We start from the raw sequence: 22,501 nt of genomic DNA, 5'->3' as shown, positions 1-22,501 counted from the left end.
CAAAGATACATTAATTAGGTAACTTACACAGAATTGCTAAGATTTGACTTTAGCCTACTTTGATATCTTTTCCTGTGCTGTACTATGAGGAGCCGCTACACAGCTTAAGAAACTAGTCCTATCAAACCTAGCTTTAAAAAAGAAGAAGAAGAAGCACAATTTTGAGCCCACAACAAGATACTGGCACAATACTAAAACAAAATCTTTGCTTGGGCTCAATCTGCCTAAGACAACCCTCAGTTGGTCAGGTGGGGTTTGTTGGGAATGGAGCCCCATGTGACCACTACACAAGCAGCAGCCGTTTCCTGTGCCACCTGCTTTTGTGCTGATCGCTTGATCCAGAAGAAGACTGCCAGTTGCACAAATGTTTGCAATTTGTTCTGCCAACATTGACAAACCCTCTTGGCTCAGCCAAGACTCCAAGATTAGGTGATGCATCAAAGGAAGTCTGAAAATATGAAAGGGATGGAATCTCCTAGGGTTCTTCCCAACCCTATCAGAGTCTAAAGTGTTTGCACCAGGTAAACCTCTCTGGGGAGCGTATTCCATAACCAGGATGCCTCCACAGAGACGGCCCTTCTCTGGGCAGCCACTCTCCCTATCTCCCTCAGTGAGGACTCCTGAAGAAGGACCTCTGACCCAGATCTTAAGGGATGGGCAGGCATTCCTTCAGATATCCAGATCCTAAGCCATTTATTGCTTTATAGGTCATCACCAGCACCTTAAATTGGGCCTGTATTTCAATTGGTAGCCAGCGTAGATGGTAAAGGGCCAGCGTTAAATGTGCATATCTGCCAGTCCCTGTTAACTGCTTTATTCTGAACCAACTGCAGTATCCAGACCATCTTCAAGGGCAGCCCCACATAAAGTGTGTTACAATAGTCCAACTGGGAGGTTACCAGAGCATGGGTCCCTGTTGCTAGGTTCTGCTCATCCTGGTAAGGACACAGTTGATGAGTCAGCCGAAGCTGAAGGGAAGCACTCCTTGCCACAGCAGCTGCCTGGAACTCCAAGGACAGTTCTAGGTCAAGGAGCACTCTCAAACTGCGCACCCTGTCCTTTAGGGGGAGTGCAAACCTGTCCTGATCAGGGCTAAAATCACTTACCCAGAAATCTGAACTGCCTACAAACAGGACCTCCGTCTTGTCTGGATTAAGCCTCAATTTATTGGCCCTCATCCAGCCTATCGCACCGGTCAGACACCGGTTAAGGACAGCCAGTGCCTCACCTGGATTAGATCTAAAAGAGAGGTAGAGCTGGGTGTCATCAGCATAATGGTGACTCCGTAGCTCAAACACCAGGATGACCTCTCCCAGTGGTTTCATGTAGATTTTGAAAATCATGGGGATAGAATGGAACCCTGAGAAACTCCATGGCAAAGCTGCCATGGCGCAGAGCCATAGTCCTCCAGCACCACCTTCTGGAATCGGCCGTCGAGGTAGGAGCGGAACCACTGCCAAGCAGTGCCTCCTACTCCCAGTCCTGCTAGCCTATCCAGAAGGATACCACAGTTGATGGTATCGAAAGCCACTGAGAGGTCCAGGAGAACTAACAGGGATGTACTCACCCTGTGTCTCTCCCTGCACAGGTCATCATACAGGGCAGCCAAGGAAATTTCAGTCCCATAGCTGGGCCTGAAACCAGACTGGAATGGCTCCATATCATCTGGAAAGTCTCCTAGAGTGTCCACCCTCAGATTACCAATCTCATATCTGGCTATAAACACCATGTCTAGAGTATGCCTCATTACATGTGTTGGGCCAATGAATGTTGAAACACTCTCAAGGCCGCCATGAAAGTCTGAGTCAGATAGGGTTCCCTCAGCATGAATGTTGAAATCCCTCAGAACCAACAGCCTGGGGAACCCCAACAACCACCTCCATCAGCTCAAAGTTTTAGGGTGGCTTGTACTCCAACAGAGTATGCCAGTGGCCCACCATAACATGCAAACACTCCATACTAGTCATTAGACAAACAGGGTGCCTGGAGAGAGAGATCACTGTTATGCTTTCGGAAGGCTATCATTGTACTTTCTGAGCATCAGTTCACAATAAATGAAGATTCATCTGGCAATGTGAAATTAGCCAATCAGGGAATTCTGCAGGTGTGGGATTGTCCTAAACAACCAGCCAATATTTATTCACAATTTGTAAATCATACTTTCAAGGTTAGGTTTTCCTCTTGTTTATTAATTGTAATTATATTACATCTTTCTAGTAATATTTAAAATGCTAATGAAGGGATCCAAACCTGTACAGCTTCAACAAAGTTGCTATATCATGCTACATCATGTCATTTCAAACCTTAGCCCTGGCTTATTTATGTTAAGAAAAACTTAATCTTGTTGTTCAGAGCACTGTCCACACTTGTATAAGATAAATGTCCCCCAAACTAAATATCACTTGGAGTAGGCTGCGAGGTAGAAACAAAACTAGATTAACCAGCAAAGAAAGAAATTTTATCAGTTCATACCCTGTAGATTTAATGCTGGTGACAGAACACTAAGTCCTGCACTAGGTAAACTTTTGCAATCTGAAATGTTTATGGCATGCAGCAAAAACATGATCTACTATCCCCAAAAGAAATCTGTACAGTGGAAATGGTATTCTGTAGGCCCCAGAATGAAGTGAACTACAGCTGGAGAATTTAAGTACAGAATAATTGATTGCACATCTGTTTCTGTAGATTAAAATGGAAGAAAGTTAGACCATTGATGCTTGAAGCACCTGCAAGCTTAGTTTCTCTTTAGCTGGGCAGTTTACAGGCAGCAGGAAAGCAGTAATTACGCAACAAGAGAACTCTTTCTATTTTGGATAGTTATCTCTTACGCATTATAGCATATAATTGGTTACACAGAATCAAATGTAAACTGAGAACCATTCCTAATATTCACCACTTTTGAGTTCAAACAAAATTGTGCTACACATTTAATGATACCTAGAATAATTTCTTGTCTGCTTTTCCTATCCATGGGTTCAACAAATCTTCCATCTCTCCAACAAATATAGCACAACTTTTAGCAATCAGGAAAATTCAAATATGGAATGAACAGTGCAGCAGGAACTGACTCAGAGTGGTATAATCTTCAGTATCATAAACTTTCAAAGAGAACAGCATCAGGAACTAGACTGAGAAATTTGCAATAAGTCCGGTAAAGAGTTGCCTTTGCTTTTTCATGATTTATCCATAATAGAAGTACAAAGATATTAAAGAAGACAGTCATTGCAAAACCATTGATTTCTCCAGGCATTTTGTAAAAAAGTTTTGATATAGCCACTCTATGGTTATGAAAGCTCTTAGGTATAAATAATATAGAAAGAGTTTGGACCAAACCTAATAACTGGTCAAAATTAAATTCTACAACTTTTTTATTGCTGCAGGTACCCAGAATATTGTTATTCTTCTGTACTTCTTCTCAACTCATGGTACTAAGAAGACAGGTTTGTGAAGCAACCCTACCTGATGGGAAGTCATTAGATAAAGGTAGCTGGAGTCAGAAGGGTCAAACTGCATGATGGGGTGGACAGGCTCACTGTAAGCCACAGTAATTGATTCCCTGCTTATCAACTCCATGGAACTGTTCAGATTAATCTGTAAGGAAGGGAAACATTTCATAAGATCACCAACTTTGTAGGTTTTGAGAAGAAGAAGAAAGAGAAGGAAAGGAGACATTAGAAACTTGAAAGTCATATTCATTGATCAGGTGGGCCTCTGATATTTTTCATAGCATGTTTCTATATTTCATGATAAAAACCCATCAAATCAGCTTTTAAACTGAAGAATTTACATAAGGTGGACTTTTCCTGGAGAACACCATCAAGAACAATCAAGTTTTTGCAAGAACAATGACATTCAAAGTCTGTGAAATCCATGCAGGAACTAACTTAATTAACTTCTCTCATTTTCTTCTCAGTAGTAACTGTCAAGGTGGAAAGCCTAGGAGAAAAAGGCAAAGTTTGTGGCTAGCAGAGCTTTGTTTAAGGCAGGCCCACCATGACAGTAGAGACTGCCAAAGAAATGTTGTGGTATCTTAGATCAGAACTAGTAGCTAGCGGATTGGTTAAACTAGGCAAAGTTTAACAAAAAGTTATGACAGCATCCTTAGCTTGTGTCCAAAAAGCTGTCTTCTAATATTGTGCTATGCCATCTTTTAACACAACACTAGAAGCATTGCTGCTTTACACTTCTTGCTTTTAACTTTAATGAATCTTTTGAATGTGCCATTGAAAATGGCCCCTGTAAAATGCCCTTCTGAGGCACACTTTCTAATTTACCAGATCAGATTAATTCCCTATGTGGTAGGAAATCATAATTGCTGCTTGGGGAACTGGCTGAATTGCTTTTGCCCCTTTTACTGTCTTGTCTTGGATAGGAAACCTGAATTATAACTCATACCAAGTATTCTGTATTCCATGCCAAGTAACAAGGAGCCCCCAAGGTAAAAGAAAAAGGAAAAGGAAAAGAAAGAAAGCTTCTGGTTCTGCAGCTGTGTAGTAGAATTAGATTATAGCTATCTGAGCAAATTATTCCAGCAAGAACAGCCAAGAGCATTTCTCTAATGGAGGTTCAGCAGATAAGACTGCCTTTTCTGATATGATAATGTAGGCAGAACTGGCTACTATTGTGCGAATGCAGGCTGTATGAGGAAAGTCTCTGCACCCGCTGCCCTGTGTAGCTAACTCTCATGTCAGGTTGCCCAGCACTCTGTTGCATAACCCATGCCTCTAGGCAGATACTGAACCACAGAACATCAGATATCTTTCCCACCTTCCTGTCTTGGAAAGCATTGACAGAAATTGGATTCCTCCTATCCTCTCCCTGTTTTCTGATCTAATACTCTAGGCTATGCATTACTATCTCCAGACTGATACAAAGCAGATTCTAGTCATGTTTTTCCTTGATGGGTGACATCTACTTATGTACTTGCCACTGCAGAAGATACACCGAATGGCTACTGTGATTGGCTGATATCAAACTCTTTCTCCAGCAAGAGTTGTATGTTAGGATTATGGCAGCTGGTGGCTGTTCCTGGCTTGGAGATATTTACCCTGCCTTAAATCCTGGCCCCTGATGTATTGTTTCAACATAGATAAAACAGGCATATCATGGATTCATGCCTCCTCTGCAGTTCTGCAACAGTAAGGACCAATCAGGAAGTATTTAGTCCAAGTGGAGGATGCATCTGAGCAAGTGTGTGTGCTTGTGTGCTTTTTACAAGTACCAATCAAGACAAGTAACAATTTATAAGAGGTCATTGTTAATAACTAAAAGCTGTGCAATAAAATTTCAAGTACAGGCATTTATTTCTACAATATATTAAATGACATCTTGATTACACTGTAGCCTCAAATGCTGATTAAAAGTTAAGAATTAGTAGATATTGTATATTACTATACAGCTTAAAGCAATATCCAGTTGCTTCTTTATTGAAGAATGAAAGCCTCTTGCAGTAAGCTTGTCAAGTGATGATTTTTTCCTGTTAAGTGAACAGAACCCTGGCTCAAGATACAAGTTATACATTTCTCAAGCATTAATTCTAATTTTTTGATCACCATTTGTATGATCAAGTATGCTGTATCAGCACAATTAGGCCTTGTCAATGTGCTTTACCACCAGGCTCACTCAAGCAATCATCTAGGGTAGCACTTTGCAGGAAGCACAACCAAGCCATGGCACAAGAGCCGCTTTCACCCAGGGCTAAAGGGAGCACTGAAGGAAGGATAGAAGCGCTGAATGACCAGGGAGCAAAGATACTCCAGCATGGATCAACTGTAGTCTAGTGGTAGCTATGCTGTGTACTTGTTATCCGATACCTTGCATAGCAGCTAGACAAGATCTATTTTTATAGTGAAGGTGCTTCACAGATTCCTAGAAGAACTTGCTTAGAGTGATGGCATAATGATTGATAAGATCTGATTTCTCGTTACTGGGAGAGTGCAATTTCCTCCACTAAAGGCTCCCATGCCGGTTCAGCCCACCAGCACTTGTTCTATCTAAAACAGCAGAACTGCCCACCTTCCCCACTGTCAGCTGACACTTATGGGTGGCAGCCATCAAGAATCAACATCTCCTGCCTTGTCCACCATGTGTAGCACAGTTCTGCTTGGAGATACACTTTAGGCAATTGTAAAGTCTTCTCCTATGTTACAGATATTCTGCTATGCTTAGGTGAGTCTCCGTGCTTGGTAAATATAGGCCTGAATCCAGTAGACAAGCAAGTTAAGTAGGCAAAGAGCCAAGCACAAAGGTTTCAGTCCAGCATGGCATCAGTGTGCTCAAGATATAGGCAATGGCCAAAACACAGTATTACGAGGCAAGGAGTTTGTCTCAAGAAGATAAGTCTGAGGTGCATCCAAGATCAAAATATGGAAAAAAGGAGTCACGCACTCTCTGAATTCAAGGCCATACATGGCGTGGGTATGCCTGCCAATTCTTTGCATTTTGGTACCCTGTGGGGACTTGTATCAAGCATATGAGCAGTTGTTCTTAAGGCTCATAGAGTTAGAATGTGGTGTAGAGAGCTATTGTGGTGTAGTGATTAAAAGTGGTCTAGGACTCAGTCACACTAGGTTCTAGTCCTAACTCAGCCATGGAGCAAACTTGGTGACTATGGGTCAGTTGCAAACTTGCAGCCCAACCTACCTCTCAGGATTGTTGTTGAGGGAAAAGGCTGAAAGCAGGAGGAGGAGAATATATAAGCTGTCTTGAATTCCTTGAAAGGAAAAACGGTGGGATGTAAATATAATAAATATTGTTGTAAGCTGCCCCGAGGCTTCGGCGAATGGGGCAGCATAAAAATGTTTTAATAAATAAATAAATAAATAAATAAATAAATAAATAAGTCACGGAACAGGTATTCTGCCTGCAAATGGGGGGGGGGGGGTGGAGGTGGTGCTAATGAAGTCATTTTTCTTCACTGTAGTATTTGCACATCTATGAGTTTGCGAGTAATCTTTGTAAAAATAAATCTTGTTTTGTTTCTTCTGAATCTAGTGAAAGTGTATGACATGATTTCCCCAATTTAAGTGTGTGAGAGTGAAGTAGCACCTATTCCCCAGTTTAGTGCAGAAATCCACCATGTATGCTGCACATCCCTGGTAGGTTCCATTTGAATTCTACATCGCATGTATGTATTACATGTCAAAATGCATGTGTGGGCAAGGACATGTGGCAACACTAGGGTCAGATGAGTGCAAGGTTATGTCAGTGTGAATAAAAGGCCTCCTGCTTGCTTGGATGATCAATGGACAGGCCAGTCACGATGACTGAATTTTCTATAAGATTCATTCCCTTCTACTGTCGAGAGGATCTGTCACAACTACTATCCAAGATTGCTCAGACAATCCTATCAGTGCTTCATATTTTGCAACCCATATAGAGATTTCACATACTTAAATGTCTTTCAGTAGACTTCACAATATACCTACAGCCACCTAAGAGATAAAAGACCAGTTGATATGGAAAGCAAACACCACTGAAGAACTCTGATTAACAGACAAGCTGGACTTGAACATGTCAGATAATGAATGTTTGAGATAAGCATAGCATTCAGCGCTTATTTACAGTTTAGCACTGATAGCACATTAAACAGCACTAATCAGCAGTTTGGAGCAAAGAGGGAGTTGGTGGAAGATGCAACTGAAATTTGGTTATTTCAAGAGAAACAGTCAGATAATTCTATTACTCTGCATGCTATGGAAGAGCTTGAGGAATTTTGGAGTTAGAAAGAACAGTTGAAAAAAGGGTAGCCAGTCAATGTGCTTAAATTAGCAATTCTACTATTTGTAAGAAACTTCAGTGTCTTCAACAACCGCAAGCTCTCACCTATTTCTTCTCCAAACAATCATGACTTTACTAATTCACTGTCTTATAACATTAGGAGGCTGAACCATTAAAACCATGTTCTTCTGGCTTTTGGACTCCTTGGCAGTCACCCATTCAGGAAGTGAGCCAGTCTGACCTTGTCTGCTATGTATGATAGTCAAATAAAGTTGAGATGGCAGTTTAACAACAGCTTTCAAAAGGTGTCAGCATGGCCACAAAGGGGTTCAAAGATTCTATATTTTATTATTAATTGTGAAGGCCATTAGATGCTTTATTAACTCTTTCAAACCCTGACACTCTTACCTTCAGCAGTCTTCCATTGGCTGTTCCGAGAAATACAACAGTGTAGTTATTGACACTGGAGACCGCCACTGATGTGAGGCCGGGCGAGGTGAACACTGGCCTTGCTGTGACAGGTCGTAGGATTGACAATGGATGCTGGAGGTGAGCTGCTCCGCAGTCCAACTGTTCAGGCTGCAACTGAAAAGAGAAGGGCACTTTAGTAAACACTTACTGGTACAGGAAAGCTGTTTGTAACCCACTGTATATTAAAATTTATTTTAAGATTTGTATCCCATGGGTTCTATCTTGTAAACAAAATGCCTGACATGGCTCCAGGAAAAAAATGGGTGGGTGCATAAGGAATAAAGTAGATCCTTCCATGCATTCTTATATATAGGAAAAAATCTATTTTCCATGTTCTATGTGCCTATTTGAAACAAACATACTGAAGAAGGACATCTTGTTTTATTGTTGTTACTACTGGTTTAGTATCTTTCATGGTTTTAAAAATATTTATATGCCAGCTTGGAAAGGTTAAGCCTAGAAGGCAGCTTAAGTTTATATATTTTTTAATAAATAGGGAAGTATCCTATGTGAGACATGCATTAATGTAAATTACATTGAGTTAGTGTAAAGGACTTCCATTGCAATGCCAATAGCCAGTTAACACAATTGGCACTGTACTACCGGTAGTAAAACATAATTTAGTATGTATGTCACCTTTGAAACTACCTGTAATAATGCTATCTATCCCCCTCCCCCAAAAAGGTGCCACTATCTAAGGTGGGTAACATGGTGCGCGCACACACACACACACACACACACACAATTTATTTATTTATAATTAAAAGCTTTTGTAAGCTGTCCTATTATACAAGAATATGTTGCTTGTTATGCTATATTTTTCTTATAAAGTTACTGTCTGTCTGTCTATTTATTATTACATACATTTTCTACCAACTATAGTAAACCATATTCCCAGGGTACTTTTCAAATAAGAATGATCAGCTAAACTAATCTACTAAGATGCCATTAAGGATTCGACTGTTGCTATGTTTAGACAGGAAAAGATGCATTTCCTAGTCAACCATGCTAGCTAGGGAATGTTAAGAAATGGAAGGCATTTTTTCTGTCTAACATGCATAGTATTGTGCCTTACATCACAAATGCAGTATCAGCGACTCAGTGTGGTACAGTGTTTAGGAGCATGGGATTGGGACTCAGGAGGTCTGGGTTCTAGTCCCCGCTCAGCCATGGAATCAACTGGGTAACTTTGGGCAAGTCACAAACTCTCAGTCCAACCTATCTCACAGGGTGGTTGTTGCTGTAGGGATAAGAGGAAAATGATGTAAGCTACTTTGAGTTCTTTAAGGAAGAAAAAGGCAGGATATTAAATAAATAAATAAATAAATAAATAAATATAAATTTGAAGGAAAAGTAAACCTGTTCTATAGCTGAGAATGATTCATCTTTCAGTTGTGCCTGAAGGAGTTTAGTGTAACACAGACCTGAATATTTGTCACTAAAATAGCTTGTCAAATAAATTGCATTCATCCCTGTGGATGAGGATAAAACATTTAAAGCCACAGAGCAGCCCCCCATTAAATATAATGATGCTTACTTCTGAGTAAATATGCACAGGTCCAGGCTGCATGCACAGACTGTACTGTTCCACAATTACATTTTTTATTATTCAATGGCATCTTATAAGAAGATATTATTTAATTATATCTTAGGGGAAAGATATTGTCAGGAACTATTTAATAGTAATCATTTCCAACCAAAGGTCTACCTCAGTCTACTACATGGATATAATGTTGTGAAGTGTTTTGCAAAAGAAGGGGAAGCATTTTCAGATGTAGCTCCATGAGAGAAAAGCATAGATTCTGGAGAAGATATGTTTGCCTCAAATATGTGCAATACTATATTTTTTCAACATAATATTTAATAGCAGAATCCCATAATTTTGCCAAATGTACAAAAATGGTGTGCAAGATAACAATCATACCATATATGATCATAAAAATACAGCTGGTAAATCATTTCTAAAAAACATTCAGAATGGTAATTAATGGTAAAACCTTGTCAGTCACAGATATAAGCACAGCAATCAAAATTATTCAGATTTTATGGCAAAATTGTGCACTATACTGCTTTAAGGAGAGATAAAATATAAAACAACTGTAAATCATAGAACTATAGAATATGAGAGTGCTGTCATATCTCCTCAGTCTTCTCTTGTTGAAGTTAAGCAGGCCCAGTGCCTCCATTCGCTCCTCACAGGGCTCTGTTTCACTCCCTTGATCATCTTTCCTGCCCTCCTTTGAACCTTTTTCAGTTTGTCTCCCTTCTTATTTAAAATGTGGTGCCCAGAGCCTGCATGCAGTACTCAAGTTGAAGCCTAATCAGTGCTGAGTATTAGGGAACTAGTACCTCACATGATTTGGAAGTGATACTGCTATTAATGCAGCATTTATTTATTTATTATTTGTTTTTCGATTTATATCCTGCCTTTTTCCTACAAAGGGCTCAAGGCAGCTGACATCATTCTCCTCCTCCATCTTATCCCCACAACAACAACCCTGTGAGGTAGGTTGGGCTGAGAGACTTTGACTGGCCCAAAGTCACCCAGTTGGCTCCATGGCTGAGCAGGGACTAGAACCCAGACCGTCTGAGTCCCAGTCCCATGCTCTTAACTATTATACCACACTGGCTCTCATTTGCCTTTTTCCCCCAGCCATATAATTTTTCTGACTCTTACTTAGCTTGTGATTCAAGCTAAATAAGATGCTACTCACTTGTATTGTTGGACTAAGTATCCTCCATTTTGTAACTGCGCATTTGGTTTCTTTTTCCCACTTGCAGAACTTGTCATTGGTCCCTATTAAATTTCATTCTGCTGTTTTCAGGCCAGTATTCCATCCTCTCAAGATCATTTTGAATTTTGTTCTGTTTTCTGGGGCATTAGTTATCCCACTCAATTTTGTGTCATTTGGACATTTGATATGCATTTCTTGTACCACCTTATCCAAATCATTTGAAGAAAAGTTGAAGAACACTAAGACCATGGTGGTAGATGAAGTACCCCTCCCCAGTTTCAGAAGGTGCCACTACTTAGTCACTAAAGGATTTCATGAAAAGTCATGATGCCCATGTGGAGCAGGAGGTATAGCTTTATATCTGCATTTGTCAGCATCAAATATACTTGCTCTCAACAGTAAGGTACTGGGCACAGAATTTGAAAGGATGGATCAGATAACTTTGTCTTTCTTTGTATAGATGAAACTCCACAGTGGATTAATCTATTCTCTCCTTTACCTGTAGGACTAGCCCAGGTGATATTTATATCTCCTGACTTAAACATATGTTTGATACATCTAATATTTAATATATACTAATTTATGTTTAATATTCTGCCCTTTATCTTTGCTAATTGTTGCATATAAATACTGGTATGGCTTGTTTGTTTTTGCCTGTGTTATTGTTGTTATTCACAAAAGCCAGATGGGAGTGAGGTGGCCTGCCATCCATCCTACACATATTTACTCAAAAGTAAGTTTGACTTTGTTCAGTGGAGGCTACTCACAACCTTAAGCTGCATTATAGTATAATTATTTCACATATTGGACAAAGACATCAACATTTGGGTTTTTGGTATGTTGTGTCCTCAAAAATAAAGTTTCAGCTAAACATCCTTCTGAATATTTTTGGTACTTAAGTTAGACACTGATACCCAGCATGGTTGACAATTGTGAAAAATATTAAAATCTGTTTGAAGCAATTGTGTATGTCTCAGGTAGATATTTTTAAAAAATGAAATTCTAAGATGAGTCATGATTCTCTTTGCAGTAGGACTCAAACCAGCGTATAAAAGAAAGAGAAAAACGTATAACTGTGTTTACTTTCAAACATGTTTATAATATTATTTTCCACTGAGCAACATTTGTGCAATGTTGAGAATGGGAATGATTATCCTGCTTATTCAAATATATTCCTATATTTTTTTACTTACAGAAACTTAGAAGTCTATTGAAACTCTGACAATACTTTCATTGCAGATTACAAAAACAATGTTCCACTGATACCGGCCTATCTATCTATTATTTGATTTCTAATCCACCCCATTAGCTATACAGCTAGAGTTTGACAGGCTAGAGATGAAGGGGGTTTCTAAGAAGTATTAGACTATTGCTAATGGGTAGACAACTTCCTGGTCTCCCAACAGGTCCTCCACTGCCTTTGATGTCCTTCAACAAAAATAGCAATAATAAATTTATAATGTTCCACATGGGCAAATGCACACTTATAATCTGCATTGATCATGAACTATTGCCAAGGCAGAAGAGTCATCCCATTACTGGCACTCAAATGCAAATTTATTGTCACAACCTATATTTTATGCTCTATCCAAAGAAACAAATATTACGTTCAGTCAATCTTCCCTAGGCTGGTGGGCATTTGGCCAAGACTTATCTTCCTTTGCAAGTCACACTAAGGCATGATGAAAAAGGTGGATTTAAAAATCTTCAATGACAGAATGAGTGCAAAAGGTCTAATACAGCCTCAAAGATACTGCATTTTTGCATGATACCAAACTGAAAAGACAATGTGTAATGAATATGAGATTCTGCAAAATATACTGCAGTTATGCGTTGCCTAATTCTGTAAACCCCCCCAACCGCACATATTTGAAACTTTAAAAATATTTTCTCCTGTAGTGGGGCAACATAATTTCCTTTTACTGTACATGAGCTTCTTTCATTTTTATAACTCAACACTTTCCCTTACTTATCCAAATATTTATACACATTTTAATCAACATGTGATTTCTTTCTCATACTAATATCTGCACTGAGGGTTTTATAATCAGATTGGAACAATGAGTAGCCTAATCCACAGTGCTTAAACAGTATTTGATTAAGCTGACAGGTCCCATTACATTCAGTGGAACTAAACTAGTTCAAGTCCACCCTTTTTGGAGTCTGATGTTGTACTAGCATTTGCAATATAAAAATTATGAAAATTCTGAAGCCATGGAGAAAAATGGGAAAATGCAATTTTCGTATCCATTGCAGATCAAAGCCACTTTGTCACTTTGGGAACATAAACTAAATTGTGCATACATTGGTTTGGCATAAAGTCATGATGTCTGACACGTTGTGCAGTAATTCAGCCAATAATTACAAGCCAAAGGTGGTTTCATTTCTTCTTTGGTGTCCTGAAGTGTAAGAAAACTCTTTGGTGTTACCAGTTTTTGAGAAGCAGGCAAAAAACAATACAGAGGAAATTTTCAGTGTTAGTAAAACAAAGAGAGTTGCGTCTCCTCTAGTCCCCTCCCCACAGTGTTGAACAAACATAAAGTACTTCTTCCCATAAAAAATGGAGAAAAAAGGGGAGGCCGAACTCAATTGATTTAATCAGTCTCACTTTCTGCGCTCTTAGTATGAGTTTCAGTGTCTACGTCTTCATCATCGTTGTTGTCATCATAGTTATGTACCATGGACCAGGCCCTCTCAGAGAGATGCCCAGGCCACTGCCATTTTTGAGGTATTCCCAGTATATAAAAGAATGAAAAAAATGCCAAAAGTGGGTTGCATGTGTGTGTGTTTACATTTAACAGATATATGTTTTTAATACAAAAAGACCCAGTGCGATAATTTGTAACAAGGACGTCCTCTCCTACCATTATAGACATGGTTCATGATAGACTTCTAAACACTGAAGTTTTGCCCAGATTAGACAAGCTTCTGCATCCTTTCACATGTCCATTCATTTTCTGATTTGGTGGGAGCATTTCCAAACACTGGCCTGTTTCTTTTCCATGTGATAGGAGATGAAGGAATCTGAAGTCACAGAAACACAGAATAGTAGAGTTGGAAGGAACTTAGAAGGCCATCAGGTCCAACTCCCTGCTGCAGGCCACCAAATCATACCCATCCCTCTCAGATGTCTGTCCAGTTAGATCTTGAATACCTCCAGTATGGGAGTGCCCACTATCTGCCTAGGTAATTGGTTCCACTGTCATAACTGCTCTAATAGTGAGGAAAATTTTCCTGATATCTAGTCTGAATCTGGTTTCTTGCCATTTAAATCCATCATTCTGTGTCCTGCACTCTGGGATGAGTGAGAAGAGATCTTGTCCTTACTCTCTGTGACACCCTTTCAAGTACTTGTGGACTGCTATCATGCCCCACCCCCCACCCCATCTTCTACAGGCTGAACATGCCCAGTTCTCTCAACCTCTCCTCAGAGGGCTTTGCTTCCAGTCTCTGGATCATCTTTGCTGCACTCCCCTGAACCCTGTCCAGCTTTTCTGCATCTTTCTTAAACTGTGGTGCATACAGTACTCCACCTGAGGTCTTACTAGCACTGAATATAGGGGAACTAGTGTTTCACATGACTTGGAAGTGATACTCCTATTAATGCAAACTAAAATAGCATTTGCCCTTTTTGCAGCTGTGTTGTGTAAAGGCTTGCTACCAAGTCACAGGAGGGATATGTTTGGCAGAATCCCAGGCTGCATTCCTGGATCAAATCCCTGAAGAGTTTCTGTGTTCTGCGCCATTTTAAATTTCCTTTCCAACATCAAATCTTAAGTGTGTTGCTTGTTTTGTAATCCAGTCAGATGCAGCAGAAATGCTATTGTATTTTTTTCCTTTAAATCTTGGATCCAACTGATTTGCAGCAGCATAAATTGAATGGCAACCACATTCTTTCCATTTCTTAATAAGATCTTTCAATTAGTGTTATCTGTGTTTGCTAATGGAGTTACATTTAAATTCTCAAAATAGTTGTTTTTATCGTGGCCATTGGGTAAGGAATTCCTGACAAAAGTACATGCTCAGATGCAGTAAAATGGGCTTTAGACTCTTCAGAGAGTTTTGCGAGAAGACCTAGAATCCAAAAGACATCCTCATTTAAATTCTTTGTCCCTTACACTCCTGGGTACTTTAAAAGCCTCAACTATTCCTGTTTTTTGAAGAGCCCCCCCTCTCCCCCCCCCCGTGTGTGTGTGTGTGTGTGTGTGTGTGAAAGGGGGAGAGAGAGAGAGAGAGAGAGAGAGAGAGCGCGAGCGAGAGAGAGAGGCAGGCAGGCAGGCAGGCAGGCTTCTATTACGGAGCTTTAGTATCACTATTGTATTCCTTGAGTTTTCCCTCCTTGCTTCTTCTTGAAGGTTGCAGCAATAAAACATGCAGCTTTTACATGTTTTATAACCTGTCTTGCTCATCTATACATATTTTGGAGGGTGTCCAGTTTCCTGATGTCATTAAGAAGAAAGTTTATCTCATGACATGCATACCCTATTGCAGTAATAGGTGGATATTTTTCATTATAATCTCTCATAATGCTTTCATGTTATTGGTTTTGTCAGTCAGCAAACCAAATGCTTTACCATTCCCAATTTTCTGTAGAACTTCAAATGTTTTACAATGGATATATTCTGCAGTATGTCCATTCAATCTTCTTTCAGTGATTCTGTAAAAAACTGGTTATCATTTGTTATCACCAAGTTTTATTCTTTCCCTTCCTTGTGTCCATCAGTCTGTAAGTACTGCAAGATACACTGCTTTGTTGATTTTTCCTGCATAGATTCAATTACATGTTCATATTCTGATTCTTAAAGAGACTTATTCAAAGGAAGTCTGCTGGCAAAATGGTATGATGGTCTTAGTAATTTAAAAGCTTCCTGACAGTATGCATTTTCATTGATAGACTATGAGGGAATTTCAGGAGAATATATTGCTCTTACAAGGCTTGGTCTATTTTTTGCCAGATCTTCAAGTATTATCTTGTCTACAAATGAAGCTACTGGATTATTTTTGAAACAGTTGTTTGTAATGTGTGGGAACAGAGTCCTCCTTTCATATAATACAGCCTTCAACATTTGTTGATTCAGATTCAGATGAGGTATGATTGGAAAGCTTAGCTGAAATGTCAAGGCCAACTGACCCAGAGAAAAGTGGCTCAGAAGAAACATACTTTTGCAAATTCTGTGGGAAACTGAGTTCAGCTTTCACAGAACATCAACAGTCCAAGTCCAATTTTTTCTGCCTTCAAGTAAAATGAGCAGAAAAAGTGAGAAACATCAGATTGACACATAAGAACCAAGCACCACCCTGAATGCAGAGACAGCTCCTTTGGGTTGGACAGGAAGGGCAGGTAGTCAGTTTGAAATCAACTTTGTATCATTAAGTCACATTTTCCTAATAGATCATCTTCTAATTTCACCTGAATCTATGGTTATTACACTGTATTTTTTAGCATTCCGGCTAGCCAGCTTTAACGAAGTAAAACTTTACTTAGAAAACCTTTTGTCCTGATCTGCTTGAAAAGGCAATGGAGTGAGGAGAAGACAAATATAAGGCACAACATTTGTTTACTAGAACGTGCTGTTGCTGAAGGGGAAACTCTTTGTGATGATGCTGGTGCTACAGAAGGAACAGAAAGAAGACTTCTAGAACAAGAACCCTGGGAAAAACTAATTGCATTTTCATCACTATGGTCCTCCTTACTTAAATCCATGAAAGGTTGTGTTATTGTTTCTAGGACTCTTCTTACATGATCCATGGATATGTTTTGTCATCCTAGTAGCATTTGGAAACGCATATTTCATATGACAGCATTTGCAAATCACATTTTTCCCTCAGAAGAATTCACAGTATGGAAATGCCTCCATATGCTAGATGTTAGTCTCACCATTTTACTGAGAAGGAAAGAAAAATTTATTTACTGGCTCGCTTGCCAGCAAACAGTAAGCTGTTGGTGGTGCAGAGGTGTTGCAACAAAGTATCAGTTCAGAAGGTATTAAATTATGATTTATATAAAGGCTATGAAGTCAAACTAATCGAGTTGATGGTGCAATTTTCTGAATTCAGTCCAATTTAAACTCTTACATCCCCAATAAGATTAGTTTCAGCTCTTTTATGTTGTTGTGTAGTCTCTCCCAGTCCTTTAAAGTCCAGTCAAGAGGAGAGAAGCAGATTTACCAACTATATTAACAAGTGGAATCCCACAAGTAAAGAAGAAACTGAAATCTTTTACCTTCTCTTATGACAATGGCAGTGCCATTGAGTCAGAAATGTATGACTCGGAGTCAGAAATATGCATTGCTCATGCATAGGAGAGCTGCAGTCTAAGCTTATAAATTAGGCCTTGCTTGTCCTCAGTGCACAATAATTGTACGAAACAATCTGATACTCTAGTCTTGCACAAACACCTATTACACAATACATAGAAAGCTTTATGGGAGAGTAGATAGGCAAGCACTTTCTCTGAAAATATTTATTCATCATTCTGAAAGAAAATATTTCATAATGCCCTTTTTTAATTTTTTTCCAATGTTTCAGTTTTTTTTTTAACCAAAATAAGGTTTCAGGGAAAAAATGGCGAAAAAGTTTTTCCCCTAAATTTTCCATTTTTATTCCCACGATTTCACCTCCAACCCTCATCCACTGCTTGATCCAGCAGATCATGCAAGCTATGTTTGCATTCTTGATTTAAATCTTGGATTTAAAATACCACTATGCGAACAAACAACATGCTGACCCACTCAGTCCATTTGTTCCTGCTTTATATCTCCCTTTATGCAAGTAAACACATGAGGATGGGAGAGCACAAACCTGCTATGTATTTTTGAGAAACCAGACCCACAAACCAGTTTTAAACAAGGTTTTGATGTTGGCTTAGGAATTCTGGTTTATCAGGATATAAACCATAATCTTAGGTCTGAAGCTATCTCTTTCCTGGGCTTGTTTACCCAGCCATATGAAACAAGAACAAATATGGTTCAGTCATTTACATTTATATGCAAATGTGGTTAATGAGTCTTCTCTAGCAGATGGGAAAGTATGGCGAACACCAGGCTGAATAATGTGTTCAAGCCTACAATATGCTCTTCATTAATATAATGGATGTATTCTTGCCTACATCATTAGTTATTCTCAGAAGGTAGGTTATGGAAATCTTCTGAATGTTCTGCTGGATAAAGCTGTGGATGCTGGTGCTAATACAACACCAGGCACAAAAAAGTGTCTGTCTGCCAAGCCAGAAATAGATTTAACAGGTGAACCCTTTCCAAGTAGAAAAAAGGACTTTTGTGGGAGTTTCTTGGTTTTCTAAATGTGAGGAAGACAACCTTAAGAATGAATGGATGGTTATGATAAAATCAGAAATTCCTGCTTGATTCACCTTAATGCCTCCTTTATTCAGTTCAAGAGGCATAGTGTTAAGTTAACCTGCTCCTGTCCTTTCACACTTAGTCCAATAGTGAAGGCAGTCTATGATATAGCACTTAGCTCAGAGATAAGATATCCCCATAACAAAAGTGTTTCCTAGGCAAACCATACACAGACGGTACACTACAAACTGGAAACAAATGTATAAGTATATGGAAAGTATATGAAAAGGTCTTTGGGACAATTATGAACAGCTGCTCTCTTTATTTAACAGCTTTGAGTTTGGCAACCACTGTTGAAAATAATTGTTTCCTGAACTAGAAGGTCTAGATTTCTTCTTTGAAGGCGGCAGAGTACAAACTTTCATGCTTCACCATAATATAAAGAGCCAGAAGACCTGGTTTAATTGCAATCTGTATAAGAATGTGTATATCATGTCTCTTCATATACCAGATACAATGAACAAGGAGAAGGTGCATGGCTTGCAGTAACCTCAAAGAAAGGTATACATAAACTGGTTCATGTGATCAAAACAGACAATCATGGGATATTTTGTAGTCTTTGTCAGGCAGCATTTGCGTATTCCATGTCTGGCTGCAGCTTCTCATGTTGTGTGAACACAGGGTCTATGGGTTATGTAAGGATTACCCAACCCTCATACAATCCAAAATCAATCTGTGGGTTATATGAGTGTTGTTTAACCTTTGTACAACTCATAGTCAGCAGGTCTATATGACATGACAAGCCATGGCTGGATTTTGAATATTCAAATTGGCTGTCCGCATGAAATGTAGTCTACCATGGTTTAAATGGCCTATGATGGGCTGTTTGATTGTGTGAATCAGCCCAGTAGGTCTTTATCTACTGAACCTGAACTTCCTGGTATCAGGAACAGAGAACAAGTTCTGCTCTGTGTTGAGTATTACTTTCTTCCCATACAAGTGATAATAGGGAAAACTGTACCAAGAGCCTTTAGGCAAGGGAAATGACTTCTTACATGGCACTCATTACCCCAGTGGTGCGCCTAGGTCCAGAGTTCTGTATCCTTAAAAAAATGAAGGGATATTAATTTCAACAGGGAGAAAAGTAAAGCAGCAGTGTGCAGGTGTAATCTAGAGTACGGAAAACTATCCTGTATAAGATTAGATTTCTGGCATGCTGCTTCAAGTACCATCATCTGTTGTTTACTGGACTGGTGCTTTAAATACAGAAACAGCCCTTTTCTGTCGCAAACAGACGCCCCCCACGCCCACACGCACATCTTCTTGTTAAAACACACTGCTAGAAGATCAGGAATAGGGCCTAGGAACAGGAGTGGGGAAGGGATGAAGGTAACATATGAACTGGGATAACAAAGAATAATTAATAAGGGTGAAAAATATGTTGGGATGGTTTGCACTTCTATCTAATTAGTTCACTAACAGACCAAACAGTGCATTGTTGGTGGCCATAATTTTTATCAAGAGCACCTAAAAATGATGCAGCCTTTAAACAATTTCATTTATTTATTTTTTGTTATTTTTTTCTTCTGCCTAACATTATGAGTTCCATCATATGATTGTGTCATTTCCTTACTACACAGTCACAGCCTTTCCTAGACACTGCCCTCTCTGAAGCCAGGCAAGCCTGGTTGTACATTTTGTGAGTGCTTGTTCCCAAGATACTGTGAAATAATTAAGCCCATGGCTGCTTTTCCTGGTAACAGGAAATGGATTTCTTTCCATTTCTGTCCAAAGTGTTGTCAGAAGTCCTGGGTCTTCATACCAGTGCTGGGATCGTACTGCAAAACTGTCATTAAAAACAACAAAGGTTCTGTAATACCTTACAGACTAATGAATCATGGCATAAGCTTTGTGGACTACAGTCTAATTCAAGTTCATTAATTAGCACCCTTCATCTTCTCCTGTCTTTTGTATTTTGTTTAACACTATTCTAGAGTGCCTTCCTTTACCCTGACTTATGAAAAATCATTGCTGAGCATTTGCCTGGCCCTTGTGCCTTTTTGGAGCAGCAGACTTCCTCATCACCATCTACTGCTGTCCAAAGAGGGAAAGAGAGGCAGAGGAGAGGATGTGTGCCATGCAGCCCTGGTAAAATGCTAGAACAGGGCTAATATGTGACATTTCATGGGCTTATGGTTCTAGTTTCACTTCCTTAGCCATATGGAATTTTGTAACATTTCTGTGCGGATGAAACAGACATAGATGAGCAAGAGAAGAGCTTCCGGACAGTGCTGCCTGCTGGGCTAGCAAAGTTCCTTAGGCTGAAAACATCCCAAGTGCCTAGGAATGTGATGTCATAAAACAGTCCCTTGCACCTAGAAGCTTGCCCCAAAACAAACTACTACAACAACAACAAAACTGTTTCATGACTCATTCTGTGCAAATGAAAGAACTGCATGTACTATATACATGTAAACATATGTTGCATGTACAGCCTGGCAGAGAAATAACTAAATGAAGATTATAGTACCATTACTGTAGCTATAATCAAAAAGTAACAACTGATTCAGATCTCTGGAGACCATCTCGTTCATTGATCTGATCTTGATGACAAAGAAAGGGCTGTGCCACCTAAAACTGTAAGATCTTTTATCTCCCACTGCATTTTCTCTTAACTCTGAAAGTGGAGCAGAAGATAAAAAGATGATTAACCAAAGTAGCTGCCATAAGGAAGATTAATTAAACCGAACAAGAGAGGCAGTTTTCAGGAAGTCTGTCTCTGAAGAAACACAGAAAGGAAGAGGAGTGGTAAGGCAGCGTTCAGGAAAATGATGTATTGAACAGATTTTTATTTCCTGTATTGTGTGATCTTAAACAGTTTTTGACCAACTTGAAGTGTGTGTGTGCGCGCGCGTGCACATGTGAAAGTTAAGGATCAAAAATAAGCTTCTTTGCATAGCAAATAGATATATTTCTATCCTGGTAACCTTTTTTCTTTGCTGCAAAAATGCAGAAATGCCACAATACAAAAGTAAGTCAAAGGGGCCTCTCCTAGCCTTCTTTGTGCAACTTATCAGAGGATTAAACTGCTGGCTCCTAGCATGCCTCATCCTGGGAACATGACATAGCTAGAATCAGATTATCTCTTCTGGACATGATAAGCTGTGGGTTGGAACAACAGTCTTTATGTGCTCAGCGTTTGATAGTTTGTTCTACACATATGACATTTAATTCATGAGAAAAAGTAAACCAAGAGCTTTTATTAGAATTAATCTACAACACAGTAAGATTATTAGAGGCAGACAATATTTTTAGAGTAACTGAGGGGTGCAGGGTTGAACGTTTTCCTAATTTAAGAAAACGTCTTTCCAAAATTGCTCCATTTTTTAAAATGCTATTTTATCTTGCGACATAAGCCATACAAGTGGAGTACCTTGTTATCACCGTGCAAAATGTGATGCATTTGTAAAACTAAACTGTGGGATATGCCAACAGTTCAGGAATGACAATATTGTATAACTCAAATAAAAGTAGCATTTTCTAAGTATAGATTCATTCCTGGTTGCCACTGCAAATCCCTTTTCATTTACTGGAAAAAGACTGGGGGGAAAAACAGGAAAACGTATGTTCAGTGAAAATTTCCATTCCTATCCTAACTTCAGTTTTGCTGTGAATCGTACCTCACTGTCCTTTTACTTCTGATCTTATCTTCTTATATGGTGCTGACTGGATTCCAATACTGTCAAAGAATCCCTAGATTGTGGAAGATGCAAAGGGAGCTGTTATTGGTTTTTTAAAAAAGCAGCCTGATCCCATGAACTACCCAAAACTCTGTGTTGCTATCATCAGTGAGATGGGAGTCTGGGCTGGAACATCATGATAAATAACACTGCATCCTTGGGTTGTTTATCACAGCAAGGAGTTGTGAACCAGCGCCTGTTCCTGCTTGTTCATGGCTACTTATGGCTCAAACAACTCATGGGTAGTTGTTATCTGTAAAGCCATATTTTTCTGAAGTGATAGGCAGGCTTCCTAATATACAGCTTCACTCTGAAAAGAAAAATATCCCGAGTTGTAACCAACTGCTTTCTCTCTTCTAATGTAAGGAGATAGAATTATTGGACTAAAGATGGAACCAATTTCAGCTTTTAGCACCCTAAACCTTCTGATAGTGAAGACAGGCATCTTTAAATGTCCATTGAAAACATTGTTCACATCAAGAAGGCTTCATATACTTCTGGAACATGCTACCTGGTGACGTTGTGAGCTCTCCTTTAC

At 39.3% G+C, this 22,501-nt stretch overlaps 1 protein-coding gene across 4 annotated transcripts in view; it reads right to left on the bottom strand.

The window, feature by feature from the left end:
• The window catches only part of PLXND1 (plexin D1), a 183,428-nt gene that overhangs the window by 109,364 nt on the left and 51,563 nt on the right, over positions 1-22,501 (bottom strand). For 3 of the 4 annotated variants that reach the window (XM_044451307.1, XM_044451304.1, XM_044451305.1), the window contains 2 exons: positions 8,128-8,304; positions 3,460-3,591 (listed from right to left, as the gene is read on the bottom strand). In XM_044451307.1, the coding sequence (XP_044307242.1) occupies positions 3,460-3,591; positions 8,128-8,304 (309 nt within the window). Of the gene's footprint in view, positions 1-3,459; positions 3,592-8,127; positions 8,305-13,789; positions 14,221-22,501 lie in introns of those variants that run through there. The other variant, XM_044451306.1, reaches the window with a different exon arrangement.

This window comes from Varanus komodoensis, unplaced genomic scaffold (assembly GCF_004798865.1).
Source record: "Varanus komodoensis strain SLA01 unplaced genomic scaffold, ASM479886v1 scaffold6_2, whole genome shotgun sequence".
Lineage (NCBI taxonomy): Eukaryota > Metazoa > Chordata > Lepidosauria > Squamata > Varanidae > Varanus > Varanus komodoensis.
This window is presented reverse-complemented; position numbering and strand designations above follow the sequence as displayed.